This window comes from Oncorhynchus tshawytscha, linkage group LG30 (assembly GCF_018296145.1).
Source record: "Oncorhynchus tshawytscha isolate Ot180627B linkage group LG30, Otsh_v2.0, whole genome shotgun sequence".
NCBI lineage: Eukaryota > Metazoa > Chordata > Actinopteri > Salmoniformes > Salmonidae > Oncorhynchus > Oncorhynchus tshawytscha.
In genome coordinates, this window is record NC_056458.1 from 16,467,027 (window position 1) to 16,488,080 (window position 21,054).

Sequence of the window (21,054 nt, forward strand, 5' to 3'; positions counted from 1 at the left end):
TGGCAAAGATTTTAATCTTGCAGGCAGACACTGGAATACATTTCTAAGTGACAGAATGAGGGTTTGCATAGGCGCTTTGTTGCGGTTCTTTTTTGTGGGGCAAAGAAAAATGTCTAGAAAGTAAAATAACAATATTAACCGGTTCTCATGCTTTTATAATGACGGTTCTGTTCTGGAACAGTATAGATCAGTTTAGTTTCCGGTTCTGTTTATTTTCTAGTTTTCGGTTCTGCTCCCTGAACTGGTTTCAACCCCTGATTAGCAGCCTGCTTCATTCTTCGGATGTGAAACCTAAACGAGAATTTCCACTATAGGAATTACCCCCAGCGGCCGCTTATGCCTGGAGCTGGCCCTGCTTACACCTACCTCCATCTCCCTGTCTCTCCTTTTCATTTTTATGTACTTACCCCCCCCCCCCCCACACACACACACACACACACACGCAAGCAGACACACGCAAGCAGACACACACACACACACACACACACACACACACACACGCAAGCAGACACACGCAAACAGACACACACACACACACACACACACACACACACACACACACACACACACACACGCAAGCAGACACACGCAAGCAGACACACACACACACACACACACACACACACACACACACACACACACACACACACACACACACACACACACACACACACACACACACACAAGCAGACACACACACACACACACACACACACACACACACACACACACACACACACACACACACACACACACACACACACACACACAAGCAGACACACAGGAAAATATTTGCTTCGCTCAGTTCTAAATGCAAACACGTTGGCACACAACTTCACAAGTCGCTGTGAGACTCACCAAGATCTGAAATAGCTGGCATTCAGGTTAGAGATGGATAGATGGAGGGAACGGAGGGGAATGAAGAGCACAGGGAGATGGAGGGAAGGAAAGGAGGAAGTGGAGTTTCAGTCTGGCTGAAAATGATCCTACGTCTGTCTCCATGGGAAGAGGTGCTCCATGATGTGTGACAGAGAGAAAGAGAGGAGGATGGGGGTTGCAAGGGAGCATTGATGTGTATGCACATGAGCAGAGGGTAAAAGAGAGAATGAGGGAGAGATGAAGAAAAGGGGGGTAAGATGTAGAAGAGAAGAGGGCGTTATGCATTTGGTTGGGTTCAGGGAGTGAGGGTGTGAGAGTTTGTGTATTAAGGGGGTGAGGGTGGTGGGAATGTTGGCATTTGTTAACCAGCTCATCAGTGTGTGTATCGTGTTTAACATGCAATACGATTGTGTGTGTGTGGAGTGCATTTGTCTGTGTGTGTGGAGTGCATTTGTCTGTGTGTGTGTGGAGTGCATTTGTCTGTGTGTGTGGAGTGCATTTGTCTGTGTGTGTGGAGTGCATTTGTCTGTGTGTGTGTGTGGAGTGCATTTGTCTGTGTGTGTGTGTGGAGTGCATTTGTCTGTGTGTGTGTGTGGAGTGCATTTGTCTGTGTGTGTGTGTGGAGTGCATTTGTCTGTGTGTGTGTGTGGAGTGCATTTGTCTGTGTGTGTGTGGAGTGCATTTGTCTGTGTGTGTGGAGTGCATTTGTCTGTGTGTGTGGAGTGCATTTGTCTGTGTGTGTGTGTGGAGTGCATTTGTCTGTGTGTGTGTGTGTGTGTGTGTGGAGTGCATTTGTCTGTGTGTGTGTGTGTGTGGAGTGAGTGGCGTAGGCCAGCTGCATTATGCATAATGAAGTATTGCATAGGCAATGGCTTCTGCATCTCGACATACATATTCATGTCTCGTTCTCTAGCAGGCTGCATAAAATAGTGTCTCAGTGTGTTCTGCGCACACTCACTCCTGCAGCCAGCTAACCAGCCAACCAGGGCTCAGCTCTACCAGCACTATTAGCAGGCTCCAATGCACTGCAACGAAAACACCCCACAATAAATAAGGGGAGGTGGATGTTTGGCTTTCTATCTTTTCGATTGTTTTTCCTCATCGTGTTTTCTTAGCGGTTTTGGACTGAACTTCCAGCTCAACAGGTCAACGCTTATGCTTTGGACTGAATTTGACTGAAAGGGCATTGGTTGATGTGTTAGCATGACATAGTACAGTAATAAGCTGACAGTCAATGCACATTCAAATGGGATACTAGAATGTTTTGGTTGTATGATTGGTTCCATCCAGACTAGTTTGTCTTAAAAGCAGTCACTGATTCCACAAAATGGAGTTGGCCATTTTAGCCACTCGTTGCCTCTTTGGCTTCTCCTCCCATTGACTTGGATGGAACATGGAAGTCACCCGCACCAAGTTCACCCATTCCAAATACACATAACATGTATTCACACTACATTCGCATGTAGTATGTTGTATGTCTTTTTTTAGTCACATGTCAGTGCCACCATGGCAACCCCTCTTTTACCTCCCAGTTTGAATGTATCCTAAGTGCTGCTCAGAGCATGTGTGTCTGTGTGTTTGTCATTTGTGTGTCTGTTTCTGACAGCAGTTGAGTGTGTGTTTGTTGTGTGTGTGGTGTGTGTGTCTGTTTCTGACAGCTTTTGAGTGCCACTCCACCCTGCCCAGTACAGTACCCTCTGCCCCCCCAAGCCTCCTCACCCCCCAGGCCCCTAATCTAAAGAGATGTGGTCCTGCTTCCCAGCCCCCCGGCTCCCCTAAGCTCTCAGGGTGACCCCCAGCCTTTAGCCCCCTTCCACCCCTCCACTTTAGTCCTGTCCCTACATTGGGAGATTATAGATATTGCAATCTTTAATATGGGCTTTATGCTCGAGGGCCATTATCAGTAATCTGAAAGGGGTGGGGGAGAATGTCTGACCTGGATTCAGTAGCCCACCATCGGATGGACGGCTAGAGTTCATATTTACCATCTCTAGCATACTGCCCTCAGTTGACGTAACATCATTATCCAGAGGAGCTGAACTTACTCTAGGTTTAATGTATAGACTGTCTATGGTGTTGATCTTACTGTAGGGTTAATGTATAGCCTCTGTCACGGTGCTGATCGTACTGTAGGGTTAATGGACACCCTCTGTCATGGTGCTGATCTTACTGTAGGGTTAATGGACACCCTCTGTCATGGTGCTGATCTTACTGTAGGGTTAATGTATAGCCTCTGTCACGGTGCTGATCTTACTGTAGGGTTAATGGACACCCTCTGTCATGGTGCTGATCTTACTGTAGGGTTAATGGACACCCTCTGTCATGGTGCTGATCTTACTGTAGGGTTAATGTATAGCCTCTGTCACGGTGCTGATCTTACTGTAGGGTTAATGGACACCCTCTGTCATGGTGCTGATCTTACTGTAGGATTAACGTATAGCCTCTGTCCATGGTGCTGATCTTACTGTAGGGTTAACGTATAGCCTCTATCCATGGTGCTGATCTTACTGTAGGGTTAATGGACACCCTCTGTCATGGTGCTGATCTTACTGTAGGATTAATGTATAGCCTCTGTCCATGGTGCTGATCTTACTGTAGGGTTAATGGATACCCTCTGTCCATGGTGCTGATCTTACTGTAGGATTAACGTATAGCCTCTGTCCATGGTGCTGATTCCGTGAGAAAACGCTTCATGGTTTGATGTGTTGTTATCACCACCATCTGAATCTACACATGTAAATAATCTGTCTGTCAACAACACAAGGTACATACTTGTGTACACAAATGGACATTTAATGAGCCCATGAACTAATATCGATTTCAGGCAGAAGATGTGGCATATTACCTGTAAAACATTAAAGGCAATGAGCCCCTTTCAAACAGCCAGTTATTTACCACTTTCTTGCAGGTATACCCCTTTCATACATATCAGTGGTTAACTGGCACATTGGGAGGGGTGGGGGTGTTGTTAACCCATAGGGTGATGTTTGAATTTCAAATTAGGGAGGTGTTAAACCATGGAAGTGTTGATACATTTACCTGCAGAAGAAGCAGAGAACCATTCACACAGTACCGATGGCTGTATTTTGGTTACAGGTTCTGTGAAAATGCAGGAGTCATGAGTAGGTCTTTAGGTGGGGTTTCATGTACAATGCTATAAAGAAGCAGGCATGGTAAATTAGTGGGATTTTGTCTGTGTATGAAAGGGATATATGTGTTTATCAGAAGGGTACTAGAGAGCCTGGTGCAGATGTTTGGACAGTGGTGTTGGAGGGGCTGGACAGTGGTGTCGGAGGGGCTGGACAGTGGTGTCGGAGGTGCTGGACAATAGAGAGTCTACAGCTAGATATGAATTTCTGGGGTGGGGTGATTTCTCGGATCTCTGAAGCTCCAATGATCTGGCTACAGATAATTTTGCTTCAGTCATACGTATGCTAGATGGTTAGATGACTGAGTTGAACTCTGTGTGCTGAGCTGAACCTGAAAGCTGATACAGAATGGGAGTTAGAGAAAATGTGTGTATTACATATTTGGGGGGGGCAGGGCAAAGATTTGGACACATCTGTCCATCTATGACAGGGCTCTCTTCTAATCTTCCCCTCCTTGACCCTAAATGTGGGGACCTCCCTTTCTCTCTCTGCTGGGGTTGTGTGTCCCTAATCTGAGTACCCAGGAGGAACACTCCTGGTGTGTTAAATATGAAAGGAGATTAAACCGATTTAACTCTGCGTCTGGCATACAAATTCCAATCACATAACTTAACTGTGTGTTTCCTCTGTGAGTGTGTGTGTGTGGGTGTGTAGGTAGAGGCCACCTCCCACATCCACCTAACCCACCAGAGGCTTTAGCCCAAATCCCTGGCTTTCTGCATCACATGACTGATGTTTGCAGCTGGACATTTGACATACATTTGTTCTGATTATTTTGCTCCACATTTGAAGGGCATTATTATCCTTCCTGTCTGTTACATCTGTTTATTACTATTCAGTTTAATTTATTATGACTTTAATTTAACTATTTTAATTTCAACAGTGTGTTTTTCAAGCAGTTCCTCACCTGTTATTTTACAACAGTGACACTTTGCTTATACAGTTCTACAGTTCTACTATTCTACAGTTCTACTACAGTTCTACAGTTCTACTATTCTACAGTTCTATTAGTTCTACTACAGTTCTACAGTTCTACTATTCTACAGTTCTATTAGTTCTACTACAGTTCTACTGTTCTACAGTTCTACTATTCTACAGTTCTATTAGTTCTACTACAGTTCTACTGTTCTACAGTTCTACTATTCTACAGTTCTATTAGTTGTTCTACAGTTCTACAGTTCTACTATTCTACAGTTCTATTAGTTCTACTACAGTTCTACTGTTCTACAGTTCTACTATTCTACAGTTCTATTAGTTCTACTACAGTTCTACTGTTCTACAGTTCTACTATTCTACAGTTCTATTAGTTCTACTACAGTTCTACTGTTCTACAGTTCTACTATTCTACAGTTCTATTAGTTCTACTACAGTTCTACAGTTCTACAGTTCTACTATTCTACAGTTCTATTAGTTCTACTACAGTTCTACTGTTCTACTACAGTTCTACAGTTCTACTATTCTACTGTTCTACAGTTCTACTGTTCTACTACAGTTCTACAGTTTTACAGTTTTACTGTTCCACTATTCTACAGTTCTACTATTCTACTGTTCTACTGTTCTACTGTTCTACTATTCTACTGTTATACAGTTTTACTGTTCTACTGTTCTACTGTTCCACTGTTCCACTGTTCTACGATTCTACTGTTCTACTACAGTTCTACTGTTCTACAGTTCTACTATTCTACAGTTCTATTAGTTCTACTACAGTTCTACTATTCTACAGTTCTATTAGTTCTACTACAGTTCTACAGTTCTACTATTCTACAGTTCTATTAGTTCTACTACAGTTCTACAGTTCTACAGTTCTACTATTCTACAGTTCTATTAGTTCTACTACAGTTCTACTGTTCTACTACAGTTCTACAGTTCTACTATTCTACTGTTCTACTGTTCTACTATTCTACTGTTATACAGTTTTACTGTTCTACTGTTCTACTGTTCCACTGTTCCACTGTTCTACTATTCTACTGTTCTACTACAGTTCTACTGTTCTACAGTTCTACTATTCTACTATTCTACTGTTCTACTACAGTTCTACTGTTCTACAGTTCTACAGTTCTACTTTTCTACAGTTCTACAGTTCTACTATTCTACAGTTCTACTGTTCTACTGTTCTACAGTTCTACTGTTCTACTGTTCTACAGTTCTACTGTTTTACAGTTCTACAATTCTACTACAGTTCTACAGTTTTACTGTTCTACTGTTCTACAGTTTTATTGTTCTACTGTTCTATTGTTCTACAGTTGTACTGTTCTACTGTTCTACTATTCTACTGTTATACAGTTTTACTGTTCTACTGTTCTACTGTTCCACTGTTCCACTGTTCTACTGTTCTACTACAGTTCTACTGTTCTACAGTTCTACTATTCTACTATTATACTATTCTACAGTTCTACTGTTCTACTGTTCTACAGTTCTACAGTTCTACTGTTCTACAGTTCTACAGTTTTACTGTTCTACAGTTCTACAGTTTTACTGTTCTACTGTTCTACAGTTGTACTGTTCTACTGTTCTACAGTTTTACCGTTCTACATTTTTCTGTTCTACTGTTCTACAGTTTTACTTTTTTACTGTTCTACAGTTTTACTGTTCTACTGTTCTATTGTTCTACAGTTCTACTGTTCTACAGTTGTACTGTTCTACTATTCTACTATTCTACAGTTCTACAGTTTTACTGTTCTGTTGTTCTACAGTTTTACTGTTCTACTGTTCTATTGTTCTACAGTTTTACTGTTCTACAGTTCTACTGTTATACAGTTTTACTGTTCTACTGTTCTACAGTTTTACTGTTCTACTGTTCTATTGTTCTACAGTTTTACTGTTCTACTGTTCTATTGTTCTACAGTTTTACTGTTCTACTGTTCTATTGTTCTACAGTTTTACTGTTCTACTGTTCTACTGTTTTACTGTTTTACTGTTCTATTGTTCTACAGTTTTACTGTTCTACTGTTCTACTGTTTTACTGTTCTATTGTTCTACAGTTTTACTGTTCTACTGTTCTACAGTTTTACTGTTCTACTGTTCTATTGTTCTACAGTTTTACTGTTCTACTGTTCTATTGTTCTACAGTTCTACTGTTATACAGTTGTACTGTTCTATTGTTCTACAGTTTTACTGTTCTACTGTTCTACTGTTTTACTGTTCTACAGTTTTACCGTTCTACAGTTTTACTGTTCTACTGTTCTACTGTTTTACTGTTTTACTGTTCTACAGTTTTACTGTTCTACTGTTCTACAGTTTTACTGTTCTACTGTTCTACAGTTTTACTGTTCTACTGTTCTATTTTTCTACAGTTTTACTGTTCTATTGTTCTACAGTTCTATTGTCGTACAGTTTTACTCTTCTACTGTTCTATTGTTCTACAGTTCTACTGTTCTTCTCTCTACACTACTTATTACTGACTGTGATATCTCTCTCCCCATGCAGTACACAGTGAGGATGTGGGCTCTACCAGGCTGTACTTTGTGAACGCGTCCCTCCAGAGGCTGACCTACTCCAGCTCGGTGGGGGTGTCTCTGCCCTGTCCGGCGGGCGGCACCCCCACCGCCATCCTGCGCTGGTACCTGGCCACCGGCGATGACATCTACGACGTGCCCCACATCCGTCATGTCCATGCCAATGGCACCCTCCAACTCTACCCCTTCTCTCCCTCCGCCTTCAACTCCTACATCCACGACAACGACTACTTCTGCACCGCAGAGAACCAGGCTGGCAAGATCCGCAGCCCCAACATCAGAGTCAAAGCTGGTGAGGAGGAGGAGGGGGGGTGGGGGGTGTAGGAGAAGAGATGGCAGAGGGAAGGGACAGGTGAAGAGGGTGAGGGGGAGGGGGAGGAGGAGAGGAGGTAGAGAGATTGGTTAATAGAAGTTAGAAGGACAGAGGGACAGAAGGAACTGATACTAAGCGGGTATAGAGGTTAGCGGGACAGAAGGAACTGATACTAAAAGGGGAGCGATAGAGGTTAGAGGGACAGAAGGTACTGATACTAAGAGGGGAGCGATAGAGGTTAGAGTTTAGAGGGACAGAAGGAACTGATACTAAAAGGGGAGCGATAGAGGTTAGAGTTTAGAGGGACAGAAGGAACTGATACTAAGAGGGGAGCGATAGAGGTTAGAGTGTAGAGGGACAGAAGGAACTGATACTAAAAGGGGAGCGATAGAGGTTAGAGTTTAGAGGGACAGAAGGAACTGATACTAAAAGGGGAGCGATAGAGGTTAGAGGTTAGAGGGACAGAAGGTACTGATACTAAGAGGGGAGCGATAGAGGTTAGAGGGACAGAAGGAACTGATACTAAGAGGGGAGCGATAGAGGATAGAGGTTAGAGGGACAGAAGGAACTGATACTAAAAGGGGAGCGATAGAGGTTAGAGGGACAGAAGGTACTGATACTAAGAGGGGAGCGATAGAGGTTAGAGGTTAGAGGGACAGAAGGAACTGATACTAAAAGGGGAGCGATAGAGGTTAGAGGGACAGAAGGTACTGATACTAAGAGGGGAGCGATAGAGGTTAGAGGGACAGAAGGAACTGATACTAAAAGGGGAGCGATAGAGGATAGAGGTTAGAGGGACAGAAGGAACTGATACTAAAAGGGGAGCGATAGAGGTTAGAGGGACAGAAGGAACTGATACTAAAAGGGGAGCAATAGAGGTTAGAGGGACAGAGGGACAGAAGGAACTGATACTAAAAGGGGAGCGATAGAGGTTAGAGGGACAGAAGGTACTGATACTAAGAGGGGAGCGATAGAGGTTAGAGGGACAGAAGGAACTGATACTAAAAGGGGAGCGATAGAGGTTAGAGGGACAGAGGGACAGAAGGAACTGATACTAAAAGGGGAGCGATAGAGGTTAGAGGGACAGAAGGTACTGATACTAAGAGGGGAGCGATAGAGGTTAGAGGGACAGAAGGAACTGATACTAAAAGGGGAGATAGAGGTTCGAGGGACAGAGGACAGAAGGAACTGATACTAAAAGGGGAGCGATAGAGGTTAGAGGGACAGAGGGACAGAAGGAACTGATACTAAAAGGGGAGCGATAGAGGTTAGAGGGACAGAAGGAACTGATACTAAAAGGGGAGCGATAGAGGTTAGAGGGACAGAAGGAACTGATACTAAAAGGGGAGCGATAGAGGTTAGAGGTTAGAGGGACAGAAGGAACTGATACTAAAAGGGGAGCAATAGAGGTTAGAGGTTAGAGGGACAGAAGGAACTGATACTAAAAGGGGAGCGATAGAGGTTAGAGGTTAGAGGGACAGAAGGTACTGATACTAAGAGGGGAGCGATAGAGGTTAGAGGGACAGAAGGAACTGATACTAAGAGGGGAGCGATAGAGGTTAGAGGGACAGAAGGTACTGATACTAAGAGGGGAGCGATAGAGGTTAGAGGGACAGAGGAACAGAAGGAACTGATACTAAGAGGGGAGCAATAGAGGATAGAGGGACAGAGGGACAGAGGGACAGAAGGAACTGATACTAAAAGGGGAGCGATAGAGGTTAGAGGTTAGAGGGACAGAAGGAACTGATACTAAAAGGGGAGCGACAGAGGTTAGAGGGACAGAAGGTACTGATACTAAGAGGGGAGCGATAGAGGTTAGAGGGACAGAGGGACAGAAGGAACTGATACTAAAAGGGGAGCGATAGAGGTTAGAGGGACAGAGGGACAGAAGGAACTGATACTAAGAGGGGAGCGATAGAGGTTAGAGGTTAGAGGGACAGAAGGAACTGATACTAAAAGGGGAGCGATAGAGGTTAGAGGGACAGAGTGACAGAGGGACAGAAGGTACTGATACTAAGAGGGGAGCGATAGAGGTTAGAGGGACAGAGGGACAGAAGGAACTGATACTAAAAGGGGAGCGATAGAGGTTAAAGGGACAGAAGGTACTGATACTAAGAGGGGAGCGATAGAGGTTCGAGGACAGAGGACAGAAGGAACTGATACTAAAAGGGGAGCGATAGAGGTTAGAGGGACAGAGGACAGAAGGAACTGATACTAAAAGGGGAGCGATAGAGGTTAGAGGGACAGAGGGACAGAAGGAACTGATACTAAAAGGGGAGCGATAGAGGTTAGAGGGACAGAAGGAACTGATACTAAGAGGGGAGCAATAGAGGATAGAGGTTAGAGGAACAGAAGGAACTGATACTAAAAGGGGAGCGATAGAGGTTAGAGGGACAGAGGGACAGAAGGAACTGATACTAAGAGGGGAGCGATAGAGGTTAGAGGTTAGAGGGACAGAAGGAACTGATACTAAAAGGGGAGCGATAGAGGTTAGAGGGACAGAGGGACAGAGGGACAGAAGGTACTGATGCTAAGAGGGGAGCGATAGAGGTTAGAGGGACAGAGGGACAGAAGGAACTGATACTAAAAGGGGAGCGATAGAGGTTAGAGGGACAGAAGGTACTGATACTAAGAGGGAGCGATAGAGGTTAGAGGGACAGAAGGAACTGATACTAAAAGGGGAGCGATAGAGGTTCGAGGGACAGAGGACAGAAGGAACTGATACTAAAAGGGGAGCGATAGAGGTTAGAGGGACAGAGGGACAGAAGGAACTGATACTAAAAGGGGAGCGATAGAGGTTAGAGGGACAGAAGGAACTGATACTAAGAGGGGAGCAATAGAGGATGGAGGTTAGAGGAACAGAGGACAAAACCAAAAGGGAGAGGATTGATTGACAGCCTGCTGGCCACAGCACAAGCCACTCAGAAAAGAACCTGTCCAAACCCTGGTCCCAAACCCAGCCTGACCTAGAACACAGTCTACTCTGCTGTGACAACATCTGTAACACACAGGCAGACACACAGCGAACACAGGCGAGCCTTGCCCAAACACAGGGTCACTGAACTCTGTTACACACCACAGACCCTTCAGCCTCATCACCATGGTGAATTATGGCCACTGACCTGTGTCCCTCCCTAGCTTTACTTAACAACCTTCAATTATCCCTTATCCTTCATCTGGTTTGATACTGTATTGCCCACAAACACAGTATGTACTGTACATGTGTTGCAAGTGACATCATAGAAGCACAAAACACTCCCACTAACGACAGTATCTATGCAGATGTTGCGGCTGCTGCTAGTTGCTATGCTATTCCTAAAGCATCAGCTGACTAGCCCGATGCTCTCTCCCTCCATCTTATTCTCTCTATTTCTGTGTCCTCTCTTTCTCTTCATGTCCTCTCTTCCTCCTCTCTCCTTCCTCCTCTCACACCGTCCTCTGGTACCATGCTAAATATAGCCGCAGTGGCACGCTTCTTTCATTATCTCTCATTATGAAACCTAATTGGTGCACTCCATTGATTAGACTTCATGCCAGTGCTTTAACAAGGTGCACCTCTTATAAACCAGCACAGAATATAGCTGATGTGGGTGTACATATAGATTGCTCTGGGTCTATCCATCCATTCTATCCATTTCATATCATATAATGGATCTACCCAGTGGAGGTGAGATGTTCCGTTGAACCAGTTGGTCAAGTGGTCACCTGGACCAACCCCTTGTAGACACTTTTACAATTCTCCTGGACTGTAGGTTCTCCACAACCTCTCTTGTCGTTGTTCCGCCACCCTTCCTCCCTCCCTCTCTCACTTCCTCTCTCCCTCTCTGTCCATCATTCACATCAGGGCACAGTCCCTCCCCCGCTCCTCCTGCTGTCAACATCTGTTTTCATATTCTGCCTCCCAACACCGACCTGCACTAATACATATCCTACTAATACTAATACTAGCTAGAGCCAAACCAGTGGATGATTATGGAGAGAGGGGGAGAGAAATGGAGAGAGAGATGGAGAGGGAGAGACAGAGACAGACAGAAAGAGAGAGAGAGCCTGTGATCTGAACTGCACGCTAGCAGGTCGGTCGCTACTCTCCACTTGCTCCTTGCTGCTGCTGCCTTCCTCCCCTCATGACCCAAAATCTCACCACAAGGGGACTAGGGACATTTACATTTACTAACATTTACAAAACCATAGTAGCCCGTCCCATATCCAGGGAGTTATGTATGGTCAGGGAGTTATGTATGGTCAGGGAGGTATGTATGGTCAGGGAGGTATGTATGGTCAGGGAGTTATGTATGGTCAGGGAGGTATGTATGGTCAGGGAGGTATGTATGGTCACGGAGTTATGTATGGTCAGGGAGGTATGTATGGTCAGGGAGGTATGTATGGTCAGGGAGTTATGTATGGTCAGGGAGGTATGTATGGTCAGGGAGGTATGTATGGTCAGGGAGGTATGTATGATCAGGGAGGTATGTATGGTCAGGGAGGTATGTATGGTCATTGAGGTATGTATGGTAAGGGAGGTATGTAGTATGGTCAGGGAGGTATGTATGGTCAGGGAGGTATGTATGGTCAGGGAGTTATGTATGGTCAGGGAGGTATGTATGGTCAGGGAGGTATGTATGGTCAGGGAGGTATGTATGATCAGGGAGGTATGTATGGTCAGGGAGGTATGTATGGTCAGTGAGGTATGTATGGTAAGGGTAAGAGGTATGTAGTATGGTCAGGGAGGTATGTATGGTCAGGGAGGTATGTATGGTCAGGGAGTTATGTATGGTAAGGGAGGTATGTAGAATGGTCAGGGAGGTATGTAGTATGGTCAGGGAGGTATGTATGGTCAGGGAGGTATGTATGGTCAGGGAGGTATGTATGGTCAGGGAGGTATGTATGGTCAGGGAGGTATGTATGGTCAGGGAGGTATGTATGGTCAGGGAGGTATGTATGGTCAGGGAGGTATGTATGGTCAGGGAGGTATGTAGTATGGTCAGGGAGGTATGTATGGTCAGGGAGGTATGTAGTATGGTCAGGGAGGTATGTATGGTCAGGGAGGTATGTATGGTCAGGGAGGTATGTATGGTCAGGGAGGTATGTATGGTCAGGGAGGTATGTATGGTCAGGGAGGTATGTATGGTAAGGGAGGTATGTAGTATGGTCAGGGAGGTATGTATGGTCAGGGAGGTATGTAGTATGGTCAGGGAGGTATGTATGGTCAGGGAGGTATGTATGGTCAGGGAGGTATGTATGGTCAGGGGGGTATGTATGGTAAGGGAGGTATGTAGTATGGTCAGGGAGGTATGTATGGTCAAGGAGGTATGTATGGTAAGGGAGGTATGTAGTATGGTCAGTGAGGTATGTATGGTCAGGGAGTTATGGTTATGGGGAGGTAACATTCAGGAGGGATGTGGTTCAGAGGTTCTGGTCTGGGGTTTAAGGTCAGGATGCCTTGGTGTTCTTGTGGTCTGGTTAGGGTGCTGTGGTCTGGGGTTTAGGGTCAGGATGCCTTGGTGTTCTTGTGGTCTGGTTAGGGTGTTGTGGTCTGGGGTTTAGGGTCAGGATGCCTTGGTGTTCTTGTGGTCTGGTTAGGGTGTTGTGGTCTGGGGTTTAGGGTCAGGATGCCTTGGTGTTCTTGTGGTCTGGTTAGGGTGTTGTGGTCTGGGGTTTAGGGTCAGGATGCCTTGGTGTTCTTGTGGTCTGGTTAGGGTGTTGTGGTCTGGGGTTTAGGGTCAGGATGCCTTGGTGTTCTTGTGGTCTGGTTAGGGTGTTGTGGTCTGGTTAGGGTGTTGTGGTCTGGTTAGGGTGTTGTGGTCTGGTTAGGGTGTTGTGGTCTGGTTAGGGTGTTGTGGTCTGGTTAGGGTGTTGTGGTCAAGGAGTTTGTGTAATGGGGTTACTACAACTTGGTTTAAAGTTAGAGTATTTAGAGCATGATTAAATGAGGTTAGGGTTAGTAAATAAACAGTAAATCAACTACTTTCTAGATATCCATAATGTTATGTACATTTGTTGGTGAACTCTCTCTTTACTGCATAGCTACAGTGGGCGATTATTCAAATGTCAATGATACAATTTCCATCATAGCGTGATTTAATGAATCTATTCACTGTTCCCATGTTTTATACAATCATTTCGACATCGAATTCTATGTCTAATGTATTCATATGTTCCTCTATGTAAAGTGGAAGTAGTAATGTATGTTGATGTGTAGTTATACTGCAGTAGGATTCTAACGTTAGTGTAACAGTGCCTGTTCGCTACACTGCACTGCTGTTACCAGGGAGGGGGCTTCCAAAGCTGTTTCTTAGCAACCTTCAAATATGTCCTAGCCTCTCCTGATTTCACTAATGAGTTCATGCTCATTCAGGAGAGTGTCAAATACTGCATGAACATGTATGAACAGTGAATCACCGCCAATACAGACGGTTTTACTAAAGCTGGGTTGTTATCTCTAGCACAGTGCTTTAACACTACCATACATTCTGGAGACACAGTTGTGTACAAAACAATAGAATAGTGGCTGATGATGATGTCATGGTGAAAGCTAGCCAATCATTTTTTGGGGGGGGTTTATCCTGCTCAGAAATTGGGTTGCGTAGTCAATGATGAAAACAGATGTACTGTAGAATTAGTGTTATTGACGTGTTCAAACAATAGACAGAACCAGATTCTGAATTGTTCCCAATATGTTTGCAAATGTATTGTTGTAGATTCAGTACATCTGTATTATTAGTAGATTCTTTTGAAATCCAAATTATAATATAAAAACTGTCATCTAACTTGTTTCTGTTAATGATTCTTACAACAGACTACTGTCCAAAACATCTCATACTGTATATTCCACTACATCTCTAGTATTCACTTGTTCTTATACCAAAGAAAGATTGTAACACCAAATACTCTAAAATATTAAAATATGTGTTACTATATGTACAATGTTTCAGGGAGATCCAGGCTGGTTTAGTCTGGAGGGGAATGACCCCTGAGTTGGTGGCCTCTAGTACATTCTAATGCTTTGATTCCATCCGAAATACGCAGCTAAATCATTTAATACTTTAACGACTTTACCTCCAAGATTGGTCAAATTAGTTGTGGTATGGAGTAGAAAGACATGACTTTCCAAATAAAATCACTGAAAATGTATGAATTCAGTGTATTGTTAGTTGTTTCTGAGATTGTTTATGCCTTTATGATCAGGACTATTTTCTACGTACGATAACCTTTTTTAACATTAAACCTGTCTTCTCTTGATGACAGTCATATTTACAGTTGTTTGTAATTTGGGTGAGCTATCCCTTTAACAGTTTGGCCTGTCAATCAATAATTCTGGGTGAGATTGTCAGGGGAGGTGGCAGGATGTTTGTGAGTCACAGAGTTGGTAGGGTTTCAGACCTGTCAATCAAATCACTGTGGGTGGGACATTGAGGGAAGGCGGTAGATTAGTAATCTAGTCAGAAAAGATAGTTTAGGCTAGTCTTTCGATTAATTTTATTGTGACAAAAACCTAAGAAAAAAGGTTGTGTTCCCTGTAGAGAAATAATATAGAATTGCAGGTAATTGGTTTAAAATGTTAAAAAAATTATATACAATGTCAGACATGCATGAATAGACCTACAGGTGTTTGTAGAATGAAGCAGGTGTTAAATATGGGCTTTGCTACACAGAAAGCAGCAGTTGATTAGGCTACTCCATTGTCGACACTAATCAAATCAATAGGCCTGTATTAATATATTTCATAATACCATACCATGTGTCGTAAAATATGCTGTTATAGCTTTCAATCTGTTTTCTTTTATCATCTTTTGGACCAGAATGAGGCTCTCTCTCCACTACCTATTGTTCCTGCAGTGAGGAGTCAACATCTTTGTCTAATGTTTTCATCATTTATCTGCAGATAATCAAAAAGCACTAGTAGCCTACCAGTAAGCAAATGAGGGAGCAAAATGAACAGCTCTCTCACCGATGCGATTTGGTTCCGTTCACTTAAAAGTGCTCCCGATGCTCCTGAGTGGTGCAGCGGTCTAAGACACTGCATCTCAGTGCAAGAGGCATCACTGCAGTCCCTGGGTCAAATCCAGGCTGCATCACATCCGGCCGTGGTTGGGAGTCCCACAGGGCGGCCCAGCGTCGTTCGGGGTAGGCCGTCATTGTAAGTAAGAATTTGTTCTTAACTGGCTTGCCAGAAATAATGTAAATTTAAAATAAATCTACTTTATATTCATCACCTCCAGCACCACCCCAACATCAACATATGTGAAAATGGCGCGTTTCTGTTTTGTAGTAAAACATATAGAGGAAGATAAGTGTTTCCAATGACATCATCAACCAATTAGAAGGCAATGCCTACTAATAATTGGTTAAAATCACACGATGCACACCGATGATGTCATCATTGGAAAAACGTATCATTCTCTTTCTTCTTTACTACAAAACATAGCTGTTAGTCCGTGAACAACTCATCACTAGGCTACACTGATAAGTCACTTTATCGCTCTCTGGCAAGTCTCGACATGGGCTTCGAAACCTAGGAAAATACAAACAAGATCGTTGGTTTACTTGTCCTGGTGTGATACCATGGACATGTCACTACGTTGTATGATTTAAGCAAAAGGATATAGGAGATTGACTTTATACAGTCAGTTTGACACCTTTAATAATAAACTAGTCAACACTTGTTCTTTCTGTCGTCAATCAAACCACAGTAATAGCCTATGCGCCCCGACTCCGTGGCTGTGTAGGCCTGTGAAACAAGCAAAAGAAAATAAATTCATGCGCCACAAAACAATAATTAAGTGGATTTCATTTCAATTCATTGTTACCACTGTACATTCACTCACAGGAGGCCATGTTCCTGCTCCCCCTTGACTGCAACCAACCACAGCACACATAAATAGAACAGGTACTGAGAGGCGGGACCGACAGCAGACTGACAAACCAGCAGTGTGTCGCTGTCATCTCTCGCTTTGTAACCAAGCATAAAAAGAACCAAAGCGGAGTCCTTACATCTGTTTTTCAGGAGAAACGGAAGTTAGAGTATTTTCAACCTATCCCCGAAAACCGGAAAGCATCCGCTTCCTGCTGACACGGTGGAGAGTGCTGGCTTTGTGACTGACAGGTGCCTGTCCTGTCAATAGATCACTAGAAGATGCATATAGTTCATTCTAGTGGGAGAAGACTATACAGACTTTTCTGACAAGTGAATTAAAACATTTTGATGTAAAGAAGCCTAGTTAATAATTAACAGTCTATTGGCGCATCCCCATCAAAATCTGTCAATTTGAGCTAGAGAGATCAGTTTTTGCATGGGCTGCGTCTCAATCCCACCGCGTCCTCCTATGTCAGTGTTCTGCGGTGGAAGGTGGCCGAGCTATGGCGGTGTTTGGCAGACCATGAGACATCCCGCAAAATCAGTCTTCTCACAAGAAATGTTGGTAGCGTGCGAACGGGTTGGCCTACAAACTAATATGACCCCCAGTGTCCCGGGACTAGTCTGAAGGTAACCCATACAAACTAATATGACCCCCAGTGTCCCGGGACTAGTCTGAAGGTAACCCATACAAACTAATATGACCCCCATAAGTGTCCCGGGACTAGTCTGAAGGTAACCCATACAAACTAATATGACCCCCAGTGTCCCGGGACTAGTCTGAAGGTAACCCATACAAACTAATATGACCCCCATAAGTGTCCCGGGACTAGTCTGAAGGTAACCCATACAAACTAATAAGTGTCCCGGGACTAGTCTGAAGGTAACCCATACAAACTAATATGATCCCAGTGTCCCGGGACTAGTCTGAAGGTAACCCATACAAACTAATATGACCCCCAGTGTCCCGGGACTAGTCTGAAGGTAACCCATACAAACTAATATGACCCCCATAAGTGTCCCGGGACTAGTCTGAAGGTAACCCATACAAACTAATAAGTGTCCCGGGACTAGTCTGAAGGTAACCCATACAAACTAATATGATCCCAGTGTCCCGGGACTAGTCTGAAGGTAACCCATACAAACTAATATGACCCCCATAAGTGTCCCGGGACTAGTCTGAAGGTAACCCATACAAACTAATAAGTGTCCCGGGACTAGTCTGAAGGTAACCCATACAAACTAATATGACCCCCACAAGTGTCCCGGGACTAGTCTGTAGGTAACCCATACAAACTAATAAGTGTCCCGGGACTAGTCTGAAGGTAACCCATACAAACTAATATGACCCCCACAAGTGTCCCGGGACTAGTCTGAAGGTAACCCATACAAACTAATAAGTGTCCCGGGACTAGTCTGAAGGTAACCCATACAAACTAATATGACCCCCACAAGTGTCCCGGGACTAGTCTGTAGGTAACCCATACAAACTAATATGACCCCCACAAGTGTCCCGGGACTAGTCTGAAGGTAACCCATACAAACTAATATGACCCCCACAAGTGTCCCGGGACTAGTCTGAAGGTAACCCATACAAACTAATATGACCCCCACAAGTGTCCCGGGACTAGTCTGAAGGTAACCCATACAAACTAATATGACCCCCACAAGTGTCCCGGGACTAGTCTGAAGGTAACCCATACAAACTAATATGACCCCCAGTGTCCCGGGACTAGTCTGAAGGTAACCCATACAAACTAATATGACCCCCATAAGTGTCCCGGGACTAGTCTGAAGGTAACCCATACAAACTAATATGATCCCAGTGTCCCGGGACTAGTCTGAAGGTAACCCATACAAACTAATATGACCCCCATAAGTGTCCCGGGACTAGTCTGAAGGTAACCCATACAAACTAATAAGTGTCCCGGGACTAGTCTGAAGGTAACCCATACAAACTAATATGACCCCCACAAGTGTCCCGGGACTAGTCTGTAGGTAACCCATACAAACTAATAAGTGTCCCGGGACTAGTCTGAAGGTAACCCATACAAACTAATATGACCCCCACAAGTGTCCCGGGACTAGTCTGAAGGTAACCCATACAAACTAATAAGTGTCCCGGGACTAGTCTGAAGGTAACCCATACAAACTAATATGACCCCCACAAGTGTCCCGGGACTAGTCTGTAGGTAACCCATACAAACTAATATGACCCCCACAAGTGTCCCGGGACTAGTCTGAAGGTAACCCATACAAACTAATATGACCCCCACAAGTGTCCCGGGACTAGTCTGAAGGTAACCCATACAAACTAATATGACCCCCACAAGTGTCCCGGGACTAGTCTGAAGGTAACCCATACAAACTAATATGACCCCCACAAGTGTCCCGGGACTAGTCTGAAGGTAACCCATACAAACTAATATGACCCCCACAAGTGTCCCGGGACTAGTCTGAAGGTAACCCATACAAACTAATAGAATGAAAGAGGTAGTTTTGTGTCCAAAAAACAAAAATATTTCCTGAGCTTTCTTATATCTCCTAGATATAGGACAGACACTTCAAAACCTTATTCCCTATGAAAAAAATGTTTTATACCTAAAGGGGTCCTAAAATTCAGAATCAAATAGCTACTTTTAAAGGGAATTAATGAAGTGGAAAAGTAGCCGGCTGACAATGAGTATGTTATCAGCCAGCACTTATGGAAAACACTGTCATCTGAATAAAATACCTCCTTGACACTTTGTCTCTCTCTGTATAATAGTGTTCAGGGAGCCGTACACGGTGCGGGTGGCAGACCAGCGCTCCATGCGGGGCAACGTGGCCGTGTTCAAGTGCCTCATTCCCACCGCCGTGCAGGAGTACGTCAGCGTGGTGTCCTGGGAGAGAGACACCGTTTCCATCATCCCAGGTAGGACAACACGGGAAATAGATGGGATGGGCCAGGGGACGTGGAGGGGACAGGGGACAGGGAGGTGACATGGGACAGGGAGGGGACAGGGAAGGGACAGGGGACAGGGATGGGCCAGGGGACAGGGGACAGGGATGGGCCAGGGGACAGGGAGGGGACAGGGGAAAGGGAGGGGACAGGGAAGGGACAGGGGACAGGGATGGGCCAGGGGACAGGGAGGGACAGGGAGGGGACAGGGAAGGGCCAGGGGACAGGGAGGGGACAGGGAAGGGCCAGGGGACAGGGAAGGGCCGGGGGACAGGGAGGGGACAGGGAAGGGACAGGGATGGGCCAGGGGACAGGGAGGGGACAGGGAGGGGACAGGGAGGGGACAGGGAAGGGCCAGGGGACAGGGAGGGGACAGGGACCAGGGAGGGGACAGGGAGGGGACAGGGAAGGGCCAGGGGACAGGGAGGGGACAGGGAGGGGACAGGGAAGGGCCAGGGGACAGGGAGGGGACAGGGACCAGGGAGGGGACAGGGAGGGGACAGGGAAGGGCCAGGGGACAGGGAGGGGACAGGGAAGGGACAGGGGACAGGGAGGGGACAGGGAAGGGCCAGGGGACAGGGAGGGGACAGGGAGGGGACAGGGAGGGGACAGGGAAGGGCCAGGGGACAGGGAGGGGACAGGGACCAGGGAGGGGACAGGGAGGGGACAGGGAAGGGCCAGGGGACAGGGGACAGGGAGGGGACAGGGAAGGGCCAGGGGACAGGGAGGGGACAGGGAGGGCGGGTACGGGAGGACTGTGGTAAAAGAAGTTAAGTGTTATGTTATTATTTGTCTGTAATGAAGTCCCCTCTGTAAGGGTGTTTGTGTGTGAGTTTTTGAATAAATATGTCCAAATGTCTGCAATTTACAATGCATACATTGTGTGTGTGTGTGTGTGTGTGTATATGTCTTTGCACCTGACCTAACTCTAGCTCCTGTCTGCTGTCTGCCTGCTCACTGTTCTGGATCACTGACTCACCCCTACTCCAACTCTCTTCAGCCATCCCTCCATCTCGTTCACTTTTTCTCTCGTCATCTTTCTCGCTCTTCTATCTCGCCTCTCTTTCCTCCATCTCGTTCTCTCTCACGCTCCTTTGCTCTCTTCCTATATCTTCCCCCTCTTTCCCTCTCTTCACCTTCACCACTCCTCCCCAACCTTGTTTCTCTCCATCCATCTTTCTTTATCTATCCCACCATCTAAATTGATTGACTCCATTGATTGTTCTATTCTTGTTTTCTTGTTTCTGTATCGTTATCCTAATTTACATCCGTTGTGGATTTTTTTGACGTGCCAAAGAGCCTTTTACATTTTCCAACTTCTACCGTATGTTTCCCGTACTTTCCTTTCTGTTGGGTATATTTCTACGTTCTCCCAATATCCCTCCCTGTTCCTCTGCTCTGTCCTTGAAGACTAGTGCTACAATTAGACACTGGATGTCAATATCCCTACATTCATCTTCACT

The 21,054-nt window shown here is 45.1% G+C and overlaps 1 protein-coding gene across 1 annotated transcript in view; it reads left to right on the top strand.

Moving 5' to 3' along the window:
• Window positions 1-21,054, top strand: part of LOC112229127 (Down syndrome cell adhesion molecule-like protein 1 homolog) — a 140,200-nt gene that overhangs the window by 6,415 nt on the left and 112,731 nt on the right. The window contains exons 2-3 of the mRNA XM_042309661.1: window positions 7,455-7,775; window positions 19,418-19,564. Of these exons, the coding sequence (XP_042165595.1) occupies window positions 7,455-7,775; window positions 19,418-19,564 (468 nt within the window). The remainder of the gene's footprint in view (window positions 1-7,454; window positions 7,776-19,417; window positions 19,565-21,054) is intronic.